We start from the raw sequence: 13722 nt of genomic DNA, 5'->3' as shown, positions 1-13722 counted from the left end.
GCAACATATAGAGACAGTCCCTACCCAACAGTGGGCTCACAGTCTAGAAGGGGGAGACAGAGAACAAAACCATACTAACAAAATAAAATAAATAGAATAGATATGTACAAGTAAAATAAATAAATAAAAAATAGAGTAATAAATATGTACAAACATAGAGCACTGTACTAAGCGCTTGGGAAGTACAAGTCAGCAACATATAGAGACGGTCCCTACCCAACAGTGGGCTCACAGCCTAGAAGGGGGAGACAGACAACAAAACAAAACATGTGGACAGGTGTCAAGTCGTCAGAACAAATAGATGAGATTTCCTCATGTGAACTTCATTGGACAGGAGTTAATGTTCATATTACTCAGCTGTGACATACAGTGGTTCTTTGAGCTTGAAATTCCAAGCAGCTTTTCTGAATGCATAAGTGAGCTGTATCTACTACAAAAACAGCTCCTCAGTGCATTTTTATTTGAATTCTTTAATTTAGGTCCACCTTATCTCTGGAGGGTGTTTGGGATTATGAAAATCAAGTTCTTCTAAATTAGAGTCACTGCTGGTCTTATTGCCGATCATTTGGAAAGCAGAGGGGAAAAGAATATTTTCAATTGGGATATTTGACTGTCACCATATATGTATATGTTAAATGCTGATATGAAGCTGTTAATTGGCTTGCCTTTCGCTCTTAGAACAAGTGCAGCTTTTTGTTCATTGCTATATGCACTTGATACCTGTACCAAGCGTAGATGTACTTCTTCGCTTTTATAGCCAAAAGACCTTGGTTGTTCCTCTGCTCTTTTTTTATTTTTAAGAAAAGAAGCTTTCTCCTTTGTTTCTTTCAGGGGCTGACATTTGAAGAGGTGGAAAACTTCTTTACTTTTCTGAAGAACATAAATGATGTGGACACTGCACTGAGCTTTTACCATATGGCTGGAGCTTCTCTGGATAAAGGTAATGCTGATAGCCAGTCATCGACGCTTTCTGGAATATTTTTCAATCCTCCGTAATCCAAGATGTCAACAATGATAATGGCCATATGCTTGTGAAGCCTTGTTAATGATCAGCTTTCCTGTCCCTCACTGGGTACACTCATAGTTGACTGATTCAGAGAGTAATCATATTTTGCAGTTGCTATTTGCAACTTGCCTCTGTCAGAATGCATGATTCTTTTTAAAATGAGCCAAACCAAGTCGAATTATTGTCCTTACTAGCATCGGTCCGCTGCCGCCTAACATGGCTCAGTGGAAAGAGCCCGGGCTTTGGAGTCAGAGGTCATGGGTTCAAATCCCGGCTCCGCCAATTGTCAGCTGTGTGACTTTGGGCAAGCCACCTAATCAATCAATCAGTCGTATTTATTGAGCGCTTACTGTGTGTAGAGCACACTTAACTTCTCTGGGCCTCAGTCCCCTCATCTGTAAAATGGGGATTAAGACTGTGAGCCCCCGGTGGGACAACCTGATCACCTTGTAACCACCCCAGCGCTTAGAACAGTGCTTCGCACATAGTAAGCACTTAATAAATGCCATCATTATTATTATTATTAATGGCTACTGCCCTGTCAATTCACATAATAATAATCATAATCAAATCATAACGGTATTTGTTAAGTGCTTACTATGTGCCAAGTACTGTACTAAGCTCTGGGGTAGAGACAGAAGAATCAAGGTCTTCAAAGAGCTCACAGTCGAAATAAGAGGGAGAGTGGATATTGACTCTCCGTTTTGCAGATGAGGGAACTGAGGCACAGAGCAAGCTATGATTCCTTCATCCTCCTTACATGCCCTGCCTAGAGAACTGCGGTGTATCACGAGCAATGAAAAACAGCATGGCCAAGTGGAAAGAGTACAGGCCTCGGGAGTCAGAGAACGACTCTGCCACTTGTCTGCTGTGTAGCCTTGGGCAAGTCACTTCACTGCTCTGTGCCTCAGTTTCCCTCTTCTGCAAAATAGAGATTTAATACCTATTCTCCCTCCTATTAGACTGTGAGCCCCGTGTGAGCCCACTGTTGGGTAGGGACTGTCTCTATATGTTGCGAACTTGTACTTCCCAAGCGCTTAGTACAGTGCTCTGCACACAGTAAGCGCTTAATAAATACGATTGATGATGATGCTGATGTGGGACTTGATTTCATCTTGTATTTACCTCAGCTCGTAGTGCAGTACTTGGCATGTAATAAGTGCTTAACAAATACCATGATTAATGATATTTATTTTATTTTGTTAGTATGTTTGGTTTTGTTCTCTGTCTCCCCCTTTTAGACTGTGAGCCCACTGTTGGGTAGGGACTGTCTCTATATGTTGCCAATTTGTACTTCCCAAGCGCTTAGTACAGTGCTCTGCACATAGTAAGTGCTCAATAAATACGATTGATGATGATGATGATGATGATAATAATAATAATAATAATGATGGTATTTGTTAAGAGCTTACTATGTGCAAAGCACTGTTCTAAGCGCTGGGGAGGCTATGAAGTGATCACGTTGTCCCCTGGGGGGCTCACAGTTTTAATCCCCATTTTACAGATGAGGTAACTGAGGCCCAGAGAAGTTAAGTGACTTGCCGAGAGTCACGCAGCTGACAGTTGGAAGAGCCGGGATTTGAACCCATGACCTCTGACTCCAAAGCCCGTGCTCTTTCCAATGAGCCACGCTGCTTCTCTATTATTCTCTATTACGCTGTTTCTCTATTATTATTATGCACTAATTCAATTGTATTTATTAAGCACTTACTGTGTGCAGAGTGCTGTACTAGGCACTTGGGAAAGTACAGCGCAACAATAAACAGTGACATTCCCTGCCCACAACAAGCTCACAGTCTAGAGGGGGGAGACAAATATCAATACAAATAAATAAAATTACAGATATATACATGTGTTGCCAATTTGTACTTCCCAAGCGCTTAGTACAGTGCTCTGCACATAGTAAGTGCTCAATAAATACGATTGATTGATTGATTGATTGATTGAAGTGTTGTGGGGCTGGGAAGGGGGGAGAGGAAAGGGAGCAAGTCAGGGCAACGCAGAAGGGAGTGGGAGATGAGGAAAAACAAGGGAAGGCCTTTTGGAGGAGATGTGCCTTCTATAAGGCTTTGAATGGGGGAAGAGTAATTGTTATTACTAATTCCCATTTGCGTATTTTTTTCCCATCTCTTAGTACAGTGTTGGTCACACAGTAAACACTATTACTGCCACTACTTTTTTTTGCTAGGCCCTTATTGTTTGGGATTCTATCTTGCCACTTAAAATAATGTTAAGTACTCAAGAAGCCAAGGATTTAAATCAGATTTCCACAAGCTTGTACACTCCTTATGCTCTAAAGGTCAAAGCATAGTCTGTAGCTTGTTTTGGTTGTTGGTCTGAAAGACTCACCCGCTTTCATAATCTAGTTTTCTGTTTTGTCTGTTAATTAACATGGAAGGACTTCCTGTGAGTGAGAATTTTAAGTTCCAGAGTCGGTCAGCAAGGGAAGTTGCAGCCTCCTTCTCCCTCGAAGGGCTTTAATAAAACAAATTATTCATCATCATCATCATCATCAATCGTATTTATTGAGCGCTTACTGCATGCAGAGCACTGTACTAAGCGCTTGGGAAGTACAAGTTGGCAACATATAGAGACAGTCCCTACCCAACAGTGGGGCCACAGTCTAAAAGTCTTTAGGGTGGTTTAGATATGATCTTGCAGTGGGATACACTCAGTGACTTCTTAGGGCTCCCCTAAGATACTAAGGAAATTTTCAGTTTCCTGCTTATCACTCTCCGGATGCTTCTTTGGAGAAGGAAATTTAAAAAGAAACCCATTCCTAAAAATATTTCTACGTAAGACACCTAAGACCTGGGAGCTCAACCCTTTGAGAAGCAGCATGGTCTAATCAATCAATCAATCAATCAATAGTATTTATTGAGCGCTTACTATGTGCAGAGCACTGTACTAAGCGCTTGGGAAGTACAAATTGGCAACACATAGAGACAGTCCCTACCCAACAGTGGGCTCACAGTCTAAAAGGGGTGACAGAGAACAAAACCAAACATACCAACAAAATAAAATAAATAGGATAGAAATGTACAAGTAAAATAAATAAATAAATAAATAAATAGAGTAATAAATATGTGTTTATAAATGTGTATAAATATGTGTTTATAAATGTGTATAAATGTATGTGTATATGTGTATAAATATGGAAAGAGCGTAGGCTTGGGAGTCAGAAGACCTGGGTTCTGATTCAAGTTCTGTCATTTGCCTGTTGTGTGACCCTGGTCAGGTCACTTCTCTGTGCCTCAGGTACCTCAACTGTAAAATAGGGGTTCAATACCTGTTCTCCCTCCTACTTAGACTGTGAGCCCCACGTGGAACAAGAACTGCGGCTGACCTGATTAGCTTGTACCTACCAGTGCCCTTAATACAGTGTTTGGCACCTAGGAAGCGCTTAACAAATGCCATAATTATTAGCCCTGGGCTAGCTACCATCTCCAGAGAGTTTTTTGAGTAACCGATTCCATGCAGTTAAAATGGTAACATCTTTTGAATGTAAAAAGGTTTTTACCTAGAGTCTGACTGCCTCCATCCATCACAGGTGCCAGAGCATTTTACATTTAGATCACACAGTAGTTTATTAATTCAGAGTCTGCTTCCAAGCCATAAAGCAATGTGAATTATATCCCCCCTCTATAACAGTAGCCGAACTGTCTTAATCCTTGGGCGGCTTCCAAGGACCAACAAAATAAAACACCGTAAAATCTACGGTGGAAAAATTATATAGCTCATCTGGCTGGCATCATTTGACATTAAAATGTCAGTTTTTAAATGGTGCACACGAAGATAGTTGCTAAATACAAAGTTAGTCTTGTAGGACCGGTGAGTTGCATTTTCTGAGTATCTGTTAAATTGAGAGGAAAAGTTGCTAATTTCCGGAGAGCAGTTACTGTCTGCTGTCCTGATTTTTTTTCTTAATCGAATGAGAAAATCTTTCCTATAAATAAAAAAGACCTTGAAAAGTGCTTATCTTAGGTTCACTGAAAAGAAAAGTCTTGTCAGAAACGTAACATGAAGATGATTTATTTTTCTTCTAGTCCAAAAATTTCACACAAAATAGGCTCTAAAACTGTCTACTAGTGCCACAGACTCAGTATCAACCTGATGGGTTTGGATCCATTACCGAAGTGAGTTTGAAGGGTAAAGAAAACTTGCTACTCTCCATTCATTCATTCATTCAATCGTATTTATTGAGCGCTTACTGTGTGCAGAGCACTGTACTAAGCGCTTACTCTAATACCACCCACTGGCAGACCCTGAAGTAGACGCCCCACAAGGTGCTGAGCTCCCTGCAGGTTGAAGCTCCCAGCCTATGGACATAACAGCGGTTGAGAATCCAGTTGGGCGAAACAGAAAATAAAAATTCAATACTCTAGTCTTTGCACCCGAAGTGAAATGCCCCTTCGATTGTGAGCCCCGGGTGGGACAGGGACTGTGTCCAACCTGTTTATCTTGTATCTAATAATAATAATAATAATATGGTATTTGTTAATACCATACCATCTGCTTACCATGTGCCAGGCACTGTACCACGTGCTGGGGTAGATACAAGCAAATCGGGTTGGACATGGACCCTGTCCCACGTGGGGCTCTCAGTTTCAATCCCCATTTTACAGATTAGGTAACTGAGGCACAGAGAAGTAAAGTGACTCACCCAAGGTCACACAGCAGACAAATGGAGGAGGCAGGATTAGAACCCCAGGCCCGTGCTCTATATAGTGCACCATGCTGCTTCTCTTAAGCAGCATCTACTCCAGTGCTTAGTACAGTGCTTGCCACATAGTAAACACTTAAATACTATCATTATACACCTAGGTATAAGAGGTTAAGAAGTTCTAAAAGGTCTGGATGGGTATTTGGAGCATTCCGTAATGGTATAATTATTCATTTTTAATCTCCCAGCAGCACAAGCTGCATTTCTTGCAAAGCTTCAAAGCTAAACTTGAGGAATAAAGTTCATTCATTCATTCATTCAATCGTATTTATTGAGCGCTTACTGTGTGCAGAGCACTGTACTAAGCGCTTGGGAAGTACAAGTCGGCAACATATAGAGATGGTCCCCACCCAACAACGGGCTCACAGTCTAGAAGGGGGAGACAGACAACAAAACAAAACATGTACACAGGTGTCAAAATCGTCAGAATAAATAGAATTATAGCTATGTGCACATCATTAACAAAATAAATAGAATAGTAAATATGTACAAGTAAAATAAATAGAGTAATAAATCTGTACAAATATATACAAGTGCTGCGGGGAGGGGAAGGAGGTAGGGCGAAGGGGATGAGGAGGAGGAGAGGAAAAGGGGTCACACAGCAGACAATCAATCAATCGTATTTATTGAGCGCTTACTGTGTGCAGAGCACTGTACTAAGCGCTTGGGAAGTACAAGTTGGCAACATATAGAGACAGTCCCTACCCAACAGTGGGCTCACAGTCTAAAAGAGTGGGCTCACAGTCTAAAAGTGAGCCAAGTTGATGTGCTCACAGCAAGTCACAGAAGGATTTCCACCTGAGAGGTGCAGTAGTTAGCTCAATGACTCTCTCAGAAGAGCTCTTTAAACACACATTATTTTTTTTAATTGCATTAATTATTTTTAAAATAAGAAAATGGCTGCTGTGACCTTTTCAGAATCCAACTAAAATAGGTAAATGGCAATTGGAAGCAGTTTCCAGGGCCAGAAACCTAGTCCCATGCCTGGTGAGGTCAGGGCCCTAAGCTTACTTCTCTTGAACCACTCTGATTCTTGGTTTTTCTTTCGGGTGGACTTCCCAACCCAGACGGGTTGAACCTGGGATTGGGAAGTGCCTCTTCGGTTTGAAAATATTATTATTATGATGACATTATTGTCATTATTATTAATTTGTTGAGCACTTACTGTGTGTCAAGCAGCATTCTAAGCCCTAAGGTAGATAGAGATTAATCGGGTTCATTCATTCATTCAGTCGTATTTATTGAGCGCTTACTGTGTGCAGAGCACTGTATGATGTAGTCCCTGTCCCACATGGGGCTCACAGTCCTAAGCAGGAGGGAGAATGGGTATTTAACCCCCATTTATAGTTGAGGAAACTGAGGCACAGAGAGGCTGTGACTTGACCGAGGTCACACAGCAAGCAGTTGGCGGAGTAAGGTTAAGAACCCAGGTCCTTTGACCCCTTGACCTGTGCTGTTTCCACTAGGCCATGCTGCTTCTCTTGGCTTTTCATTGAAACAAATGCACCACTGCACAATATAATAACTTATAGGAATGATAGATCAACATCTAGGCCAAGTCATAGAACATGGTAACACTAGCCTTTCTGAAGTCACATCTCTTCTAGATTAATTTCTAACCTCCTCACTTTATATCCCCCAAATTCCATGTCAGCACTTTTGCACCACCTAAGCAATTAAATATCATGTAGCACATCCTCTTTTCTGACATTTTCTTAGCGTCCATCTCCCCTGCTTGATCCTTAGGTCCTTGAGAGATGGAATCAGCTCTCCTCATTCATTCATTCATTCAATCATATTTATTGAGCACTTGCTGTGTGCAGAGCACTGTACTAGCCTGGGCTTTAGAGTCAGAGGTCATGGGTTCAAATCCCGGCTCCACCACTTATCAGCTGTGTGACTGTGGGCAAGTCACTTAACTTCTCTGGGCCTCAGTTACCTCATCTGTAAAATGGGGATGAAGACTGTGAGCCCCCCGTGGGACAACCTGATCACCTGGTTAACCTCCCCAGCGCTTAGAACAGTGCTTGGCACATAGTAAGCGCTTAATAAATGCCATCATTATTATTATTACTAAGTGCTTGGGAAGTACAAATCGGCAACATAGGGAGATGGTCGCTACCCAACAACAGGCTCACAGTCTGGAAGCGGGGAGACGGACAAAAGAAAATGAAACAAGTAGACAGGTGTCAATGCCATCAGAATAGATAGAATTATAGCTATATACACATCATTAATAAAATTAATATAGTAAATATGTACAAGTAAAATAGAGTAATAAATATGTACAAATATGTACAATATAAACAATGTACAAGTGCTGTGGGGAGGGGAAGGGGGCCGGCAGGGGGGCGATGGGGAGGGGAGCAGGAGAGGAAAAAAGGGAGGCTCAATCAGGGAAGGCCTTCTGGAGGAGGTGAGCTCTCAGTAGGGCTTTGAAAGGAGGAAGAGAGCTAGTTTGGCGGATGTGTGGAGGGAGGGCATTCCGGGCCAGGGGAAGGACGTGGGCCGGGGGTCGACGATGGGACAGGCGAGAACGAGGCAAAGTGAGGAGGTTAGCGGCGGCCGAGGAGCGGAGGGTGCGGGCTGGGCTGTAGAAGGAGAGAAGGGAGGTGAGGTAGGAGGGGAACGAAGTTATGGAAAGCCTTCAGTGATATTCTCCCAAGTGCTTAGAACAGCGTCTCTATGCACAGTAGGGGCTCAATGAATTTCACTGATTGATAATAATAATAATAATAATAATAATGACATTTATTAAGCCCTTACTATGTGCAAAGCACTGTTCCAAGCTCTGGGGCTTAGAAAAGCTCTTTTAGACTGTGAGCCCACTGTTGGGTAGGGACTGTCTCTATATGTTGCCAACTTGTACTTCCCTAGCGCTTAGTACAGTGCTCTGCACACAGTAAGCACTCAATAAATGCGATTGATGATGATGATGATGATGATGGGGAGGTTACAAAGTTGGTGTCCCAAGTGGGGCTCACAGTCTTAATCCCCATTTTACAGATGAGGTAACTGAGGCCCAGAGAAGTGAAGTGACCTGCCCAAAGTCACACAGCTGACAGTTGGCGGAGCCGGGATTTGAACCCATGACCTCTGGCTCCAAAGCCCGTGCTCCTTCCACTGAGCCACGCTGCGTCTTTGAAGACGGGAAATGCAGGCTGGTGACTGCAAAGTGTTGCATTTGATAAGTGTTCCTATTGCAGATAAATCCGGTTACTGAAAAATGTTGTTTCTGGCTGAAAAGACCGGTATATAACCAGTAGTTCCTTCCACCCCTGGTTTCAGATAATGACTGTCCCTAGGGTTATAGTAATAACTGCTCTTTGAGAGGCCTGCCGTCAAGCGCTTAGTACAGTGCTCTGCACACAGTAAGCGCTCAATAAATAAATGCGATTGATTTGCAGCCCTGCCTGTTTATTCTTTCGAGGGCCCGGTACCCCTTATTTTTACACAGACTGGATCTAACTCTCGCATGTGTAGAGAAGCAACACGGCGTAGTGAGAAGCAGCATGGCAGAGTGGATAGAGCACGGGGCTGGGAGTCAGGTTGTGGGTTCTAATCCCGGCTCCACCACTTGTCTACTGTGTGACCTTAGGCAAGTCACTTTACTTCTCTGTGCCTCAGTTACCTCCTCTGTAAAATGGGGATTGAGACTGTGAGCCCCACCGGAGACGGGGACTATGTCCAACCTAATTTGCTTGTATCCACCCCATTGCTTAGTACATAAAAAGCGCTTAACAACTACCTGTATATATGTATATAGGTTTGTACGTATTTATTACTCTATTTTATTTGTACATATTTATTCTATTTATTTTATTTTGTTAATATGTTTTGTTTTGTTCTCTGTCTCCCCCTTCTAGACTGTGAGCCCGCTTTTGGGTAGGGACCGTCTCTAGATGTTGCCGACGTGTACTTCCCAAGTACAAGAAGAAGCAGCGTGGCTCAGTGGAAAGAGCACAGGCTTTGGAGTCAGAGGTCATGGGTTCAAATCCCGGCTCCACCACTTGTCAGCTGTGTGCCTTTGGGCAAGTCACTTAACTTCTCTGCGCCTCAGTTACCTCATCTGTAAAATGGAGATTAAGACTGTGAGCATATCCCCCCCCCCCCCCCCCGTGGGACAACCTGATCACCTTGTAACGTTCTCAGCGCTTAGAACAGTGCTTTGCACATAGTAAGCACTTAATAAATGCTATCCAAAAAAAGTGCTTAGTACAGTGCTGTGCACACAGTAAGCGCTCAATAAATACGATTGAATGAATGAATGAATGAACTACCACAATTATTGTTATTATTATCGTTTTTCCAGTTCATAGTACAGTCCCCTGCACACAGTAAGTGCTTAATAAATACTATAACTACTACTACTACAAATTGAGCGAGGCTACTTCTGTAACCTGAGAGCTGTTTTCCTTGAGTTAGTTTTACTGTTCATTTTGTGGGGAACCAAGCCATGTTTAGGACTTTTTTTTAATCTTAGTAGGCAGGTGACTACCTTCCTAAAAAAGCTCTTGTAACAGTAATAATTATGGCATTCATTATGCATTTGCTATATACTGAGCACTGTACTAAGCTCTGGGGTATATCCAAGATAATCAGGTTGGACACAGTCTAAGTATCATCAGTTAAGCGCTCAATCATCATTTATTCTATCCTGACCTCCTGGGGGTTTGTACTTTCATTCAATCGTATTTATTAAGCGCTTACTGTGTGCAGAGCACTGTACTAAGCGCTTGGGAAGTACAAGTTGGCAACAGATGGAGACGGTCCCTACCCAACAGTGGGCTCACAGTCTAGAAGGGGGAGACAGAGAATAAAACATAGTAACAAAATAAAATAAATAGAATAAATACGTCCAAATAAAATAAATAGAGTAATAAATACGTACAAACATATATTCATTCATTCAATCGTATTTATTGAGCGCTTACTGTGTGCAGAGCACTGTACTATGCGCTTGGGAAGTACAAGTTGGCAACACATAGAGATGGTTCCTACCCAACAGTGGGCTCACAGTCTAGAAGGGGGAGACAGAGAACAAAACAAAACATAGTAACAAAATAAAATAAATAGAATAAATATGTCCAAATAAAATAGAGTAATAAATGCGTACAAACATATATTCATTCATTCATTCATTCAATCGTATTTATTGAGCACTTACTGTGTGCAGAGCACCGTTCTAAGCGCTTGGGAAGTACAAGTTGGCAACAGATAGAGACGGTCCCTACCCAACAGTGGGCTCACAGTCTAGAAGGGGGAGACAGAGAACAAAACAAAACATAGTAACAAAATAAAATAAATAGAATAAATATGTCCAAATAAAATAGAGTAATAAATATGTACAAACATATATTCATTCATTCATTCCATTGTATTTATTGAGCGCTTACTGTGTGCAGAGCACCGTTCTAAGCGCTTGGGAAGTACAATTTGGCAACATATAGAGACGGTCCCTACCCAACAGTGGGCTCACAGTCTAGAAGGGGGAGACAGAGAACAAAACAAAACATAGTAACAAAATAAAATAAATAGAATAAATATGTCCAAATAAAATAAATAGAGTAATAAATACGTACAAACATATATTCATTCATTCAATCGTATTTATTGAGCGCTTACTGTGTGCAGAGCACTGTACTAAGCGCTTGGGAAGTACAAGTTGGCAACAGATAGAGACGGTCCCTACCCAACAGCGGGCTCACAGTCTAGAAGGGGGAGACAGAGAATAAAACATAGTAACAAAATAAAATAAATAGAATAAATACATCCAAATAAAATAAATAGAGTAATAAATACGTACAAACATATATTCATTCATTCAATCGTATTTATTGAGCGCTTACTGTGTGCAGAGCACTGTACTATGCGCTTGGGAAGTACAAGTTGGCGACATATAGAGATGGTTCCTACCCAACAGTGGGCTCACAGTCTAGAAGGGGGAGACAGAGAACAAAACAAAACATAGTAACAAAATAAAATAAATAGAATAAATATGTCCAAATAAAATAGAGTAATAAATGCGTACAAACATATATTCATTCATTCATTCATTCAATCGTATTTATTGAGCACTTACTGTGTGCAGAGCACCGTTCTAAGCGCTTGGGAAGTACAAGTTGGCAACAGATAGAGACGGTCCCTACCCAACAGTGGGCTCACAGTCTAGAAGGGGGAGACAGAGAACAAAACAAAACATAGTAACAAAATAAAATAAATAGAATAAATATGTCCAAATAAAATAGAGTAATAAATACATACAAACATATACTCATTCATTCATTCATTCAATTGTATTTATTGAGCGCTTACTGTGTGCAGAGCACTGTACTAAGCGCTTGGGAAGTACAAGTTGGCAACATATAGAGACGGTCCCTACCCAACAGTGGGTTCACACTCTAGAAGGGGGAGACAGACAACAAAACAAAACATAGTAACAAAATAAAATAAATAGAATAAATATGTCCAAATAAGAATAATAAATACGTACAAACATATATTCATTCATTCATTCAATCGTATTTATTGAGCACTTACTATGTGCAGAGCACTGGACTAAGCGCTTGGGAAGTACAAGTTGGCAACATATAGAGACGGTCCCTACCCAACAGTGGGCTCACACTCTAGAAGGGGGAGACAGACAACAAAACAAAACATAGTAACAAAATAAAATAAATAGAATAAATATGTCCAAATAAAATAGAGTAATAAATACGTACAAACATATTCATTCATTCATTCATTCACTCGTATTTATTGAGCGCTTGCTGTGTGCAGAGCACAGTACTAAGCGATTGGGAAGTACAAGTTGGCAACATAGAGAGACGGTCCCTACCCAACAGTGGGCTCGCAGTCTTTGTCGCCTGCACATTTCGACACGTCCATGGGCTCTGAAGGGGGGACATCTTCCGCTTTGCTCAGGCCCGAGGTTCTTTGTTCAATCATACTTCTACTGCTAAACTCTTGGCAGCCAGAACCAGTGCTGCATCTTCCTTTATAGTGGGTATAAAATGAAAGACCCAACCAGCCAAAGGCCCTCTAAGCCATTTAAAGAAGGCAGCTGAAAAAAGTAATGGAAAATTGAACGTAACTCTTGCTGCTCTGACTTTCTCAGACGGGAAGCCAGAAGCTTTAGAATTTACAGCTTTGGGGAGAGAAATAAAAGCTGGAGATCTTATGCATAGTTGGATAAGGCTATGTTTTCGGCTGGCAAATACAAAGGTGGATAATAAACGACAAATCCAGAACCCCTATTCTCTTACTCTTCTATTTTCAGCTTCTATTGCATCTCACCCTCATTCTTAATGAACAGGAAAATGGATGACATGCTGTCAAAACCCATTCTATTGCGAGAGTTTTTCTTAAAACTCTTTGTTATTTATAATCGATGTCCATCCCTCCCCTCTAGACTGTAAGCTCCTCGTGGCCAGGGAAGGTGTCTACCAATTAACTCTGTTGTATTGCGCTCTCCAAAGTGCTTAGCACAGTGCTCTGTGCCCAGTAACCACTCAGTAATGCCACTGGCTGATTAAAATTTGAGCCAAACCGCCCAGTTGGAGCAGGGTTTTGAACCTTGGGTTTCTGAGTTGGTGATTGTTAATTTTGGTGGTAAGTGGATTTTCTGTTTTCTAAAATGTGGGGTGAGCAGCACCGAATAATGACTATATAAATAATAATTCAATAATTATTCACATGCCGTCACCTGTTTAGGTACATAGCAGGTACACTGACTACCACCCACCCTCTGGGAAGCTACACCCAGACGTCCTGGAGAAGCAGCGTGGCTAAATGGCAAGAGCACAGGTTTCGGAGTCAGAGGACGTGGGTTCTAATCCCGGCCCCACCACTTCTCTGCTGTGTGACCTTGGGCAAACTGCTTAACTTCTCTGTGCCTCAGTCATCTCATCTGTAAAATGAGGATTGAGGCTGTGAGCCCCATGTGGAACTACCTGATTACCTTATATCTACCCCCGTGCTTAGAACAGTGCTT

At 41.7% G+C, this 13722-nt stretch overlaps 1 protein-coding gene across 6 annotated transcripts in view; it reads left to right on the top strand.

The window, feature by feature from the left end:
* MICU1 (mitochondrial calcium uptake 1) overlaps positions 1 to 13722 on the top strand; it is a 250752-nt gene that overhangs the window by 219675 nt on the left and 17355 nt on the right. For all 6 annotated transcript variants that reach the window (XM_038743822.1, XM_038743821.1, XM_038743820.1 and 3 more), the window contains one exon: positions 832 to 940. In XM_038743822.1, coding sequence (XP_038599750.1) covers positions 832 to 940 — 109 coding nt within the window. The remainder of the gene's footprint in view (positions 1 to 831; positions 941 to 13722) is intronic.

The sequence above is a fragment of the Tachyglossus aculeatus genome, chromosome 3, assembly GCF_015852505.1.
Source record: "Tachyglossus aculeatus isolate mTacAcu1 chromosome 3, mTacAcu1.pri, whole genome shotgun sequence".
NCBI lineage: Eukaryota > Metazoa > Chordata > Mammalia > Monotremata > Tachyglossidae > Tachyglossus > Tachyglossus aculeatus.
This window is presented reverse-complemented; position numbering and strand designations above follow the sequence as displayed.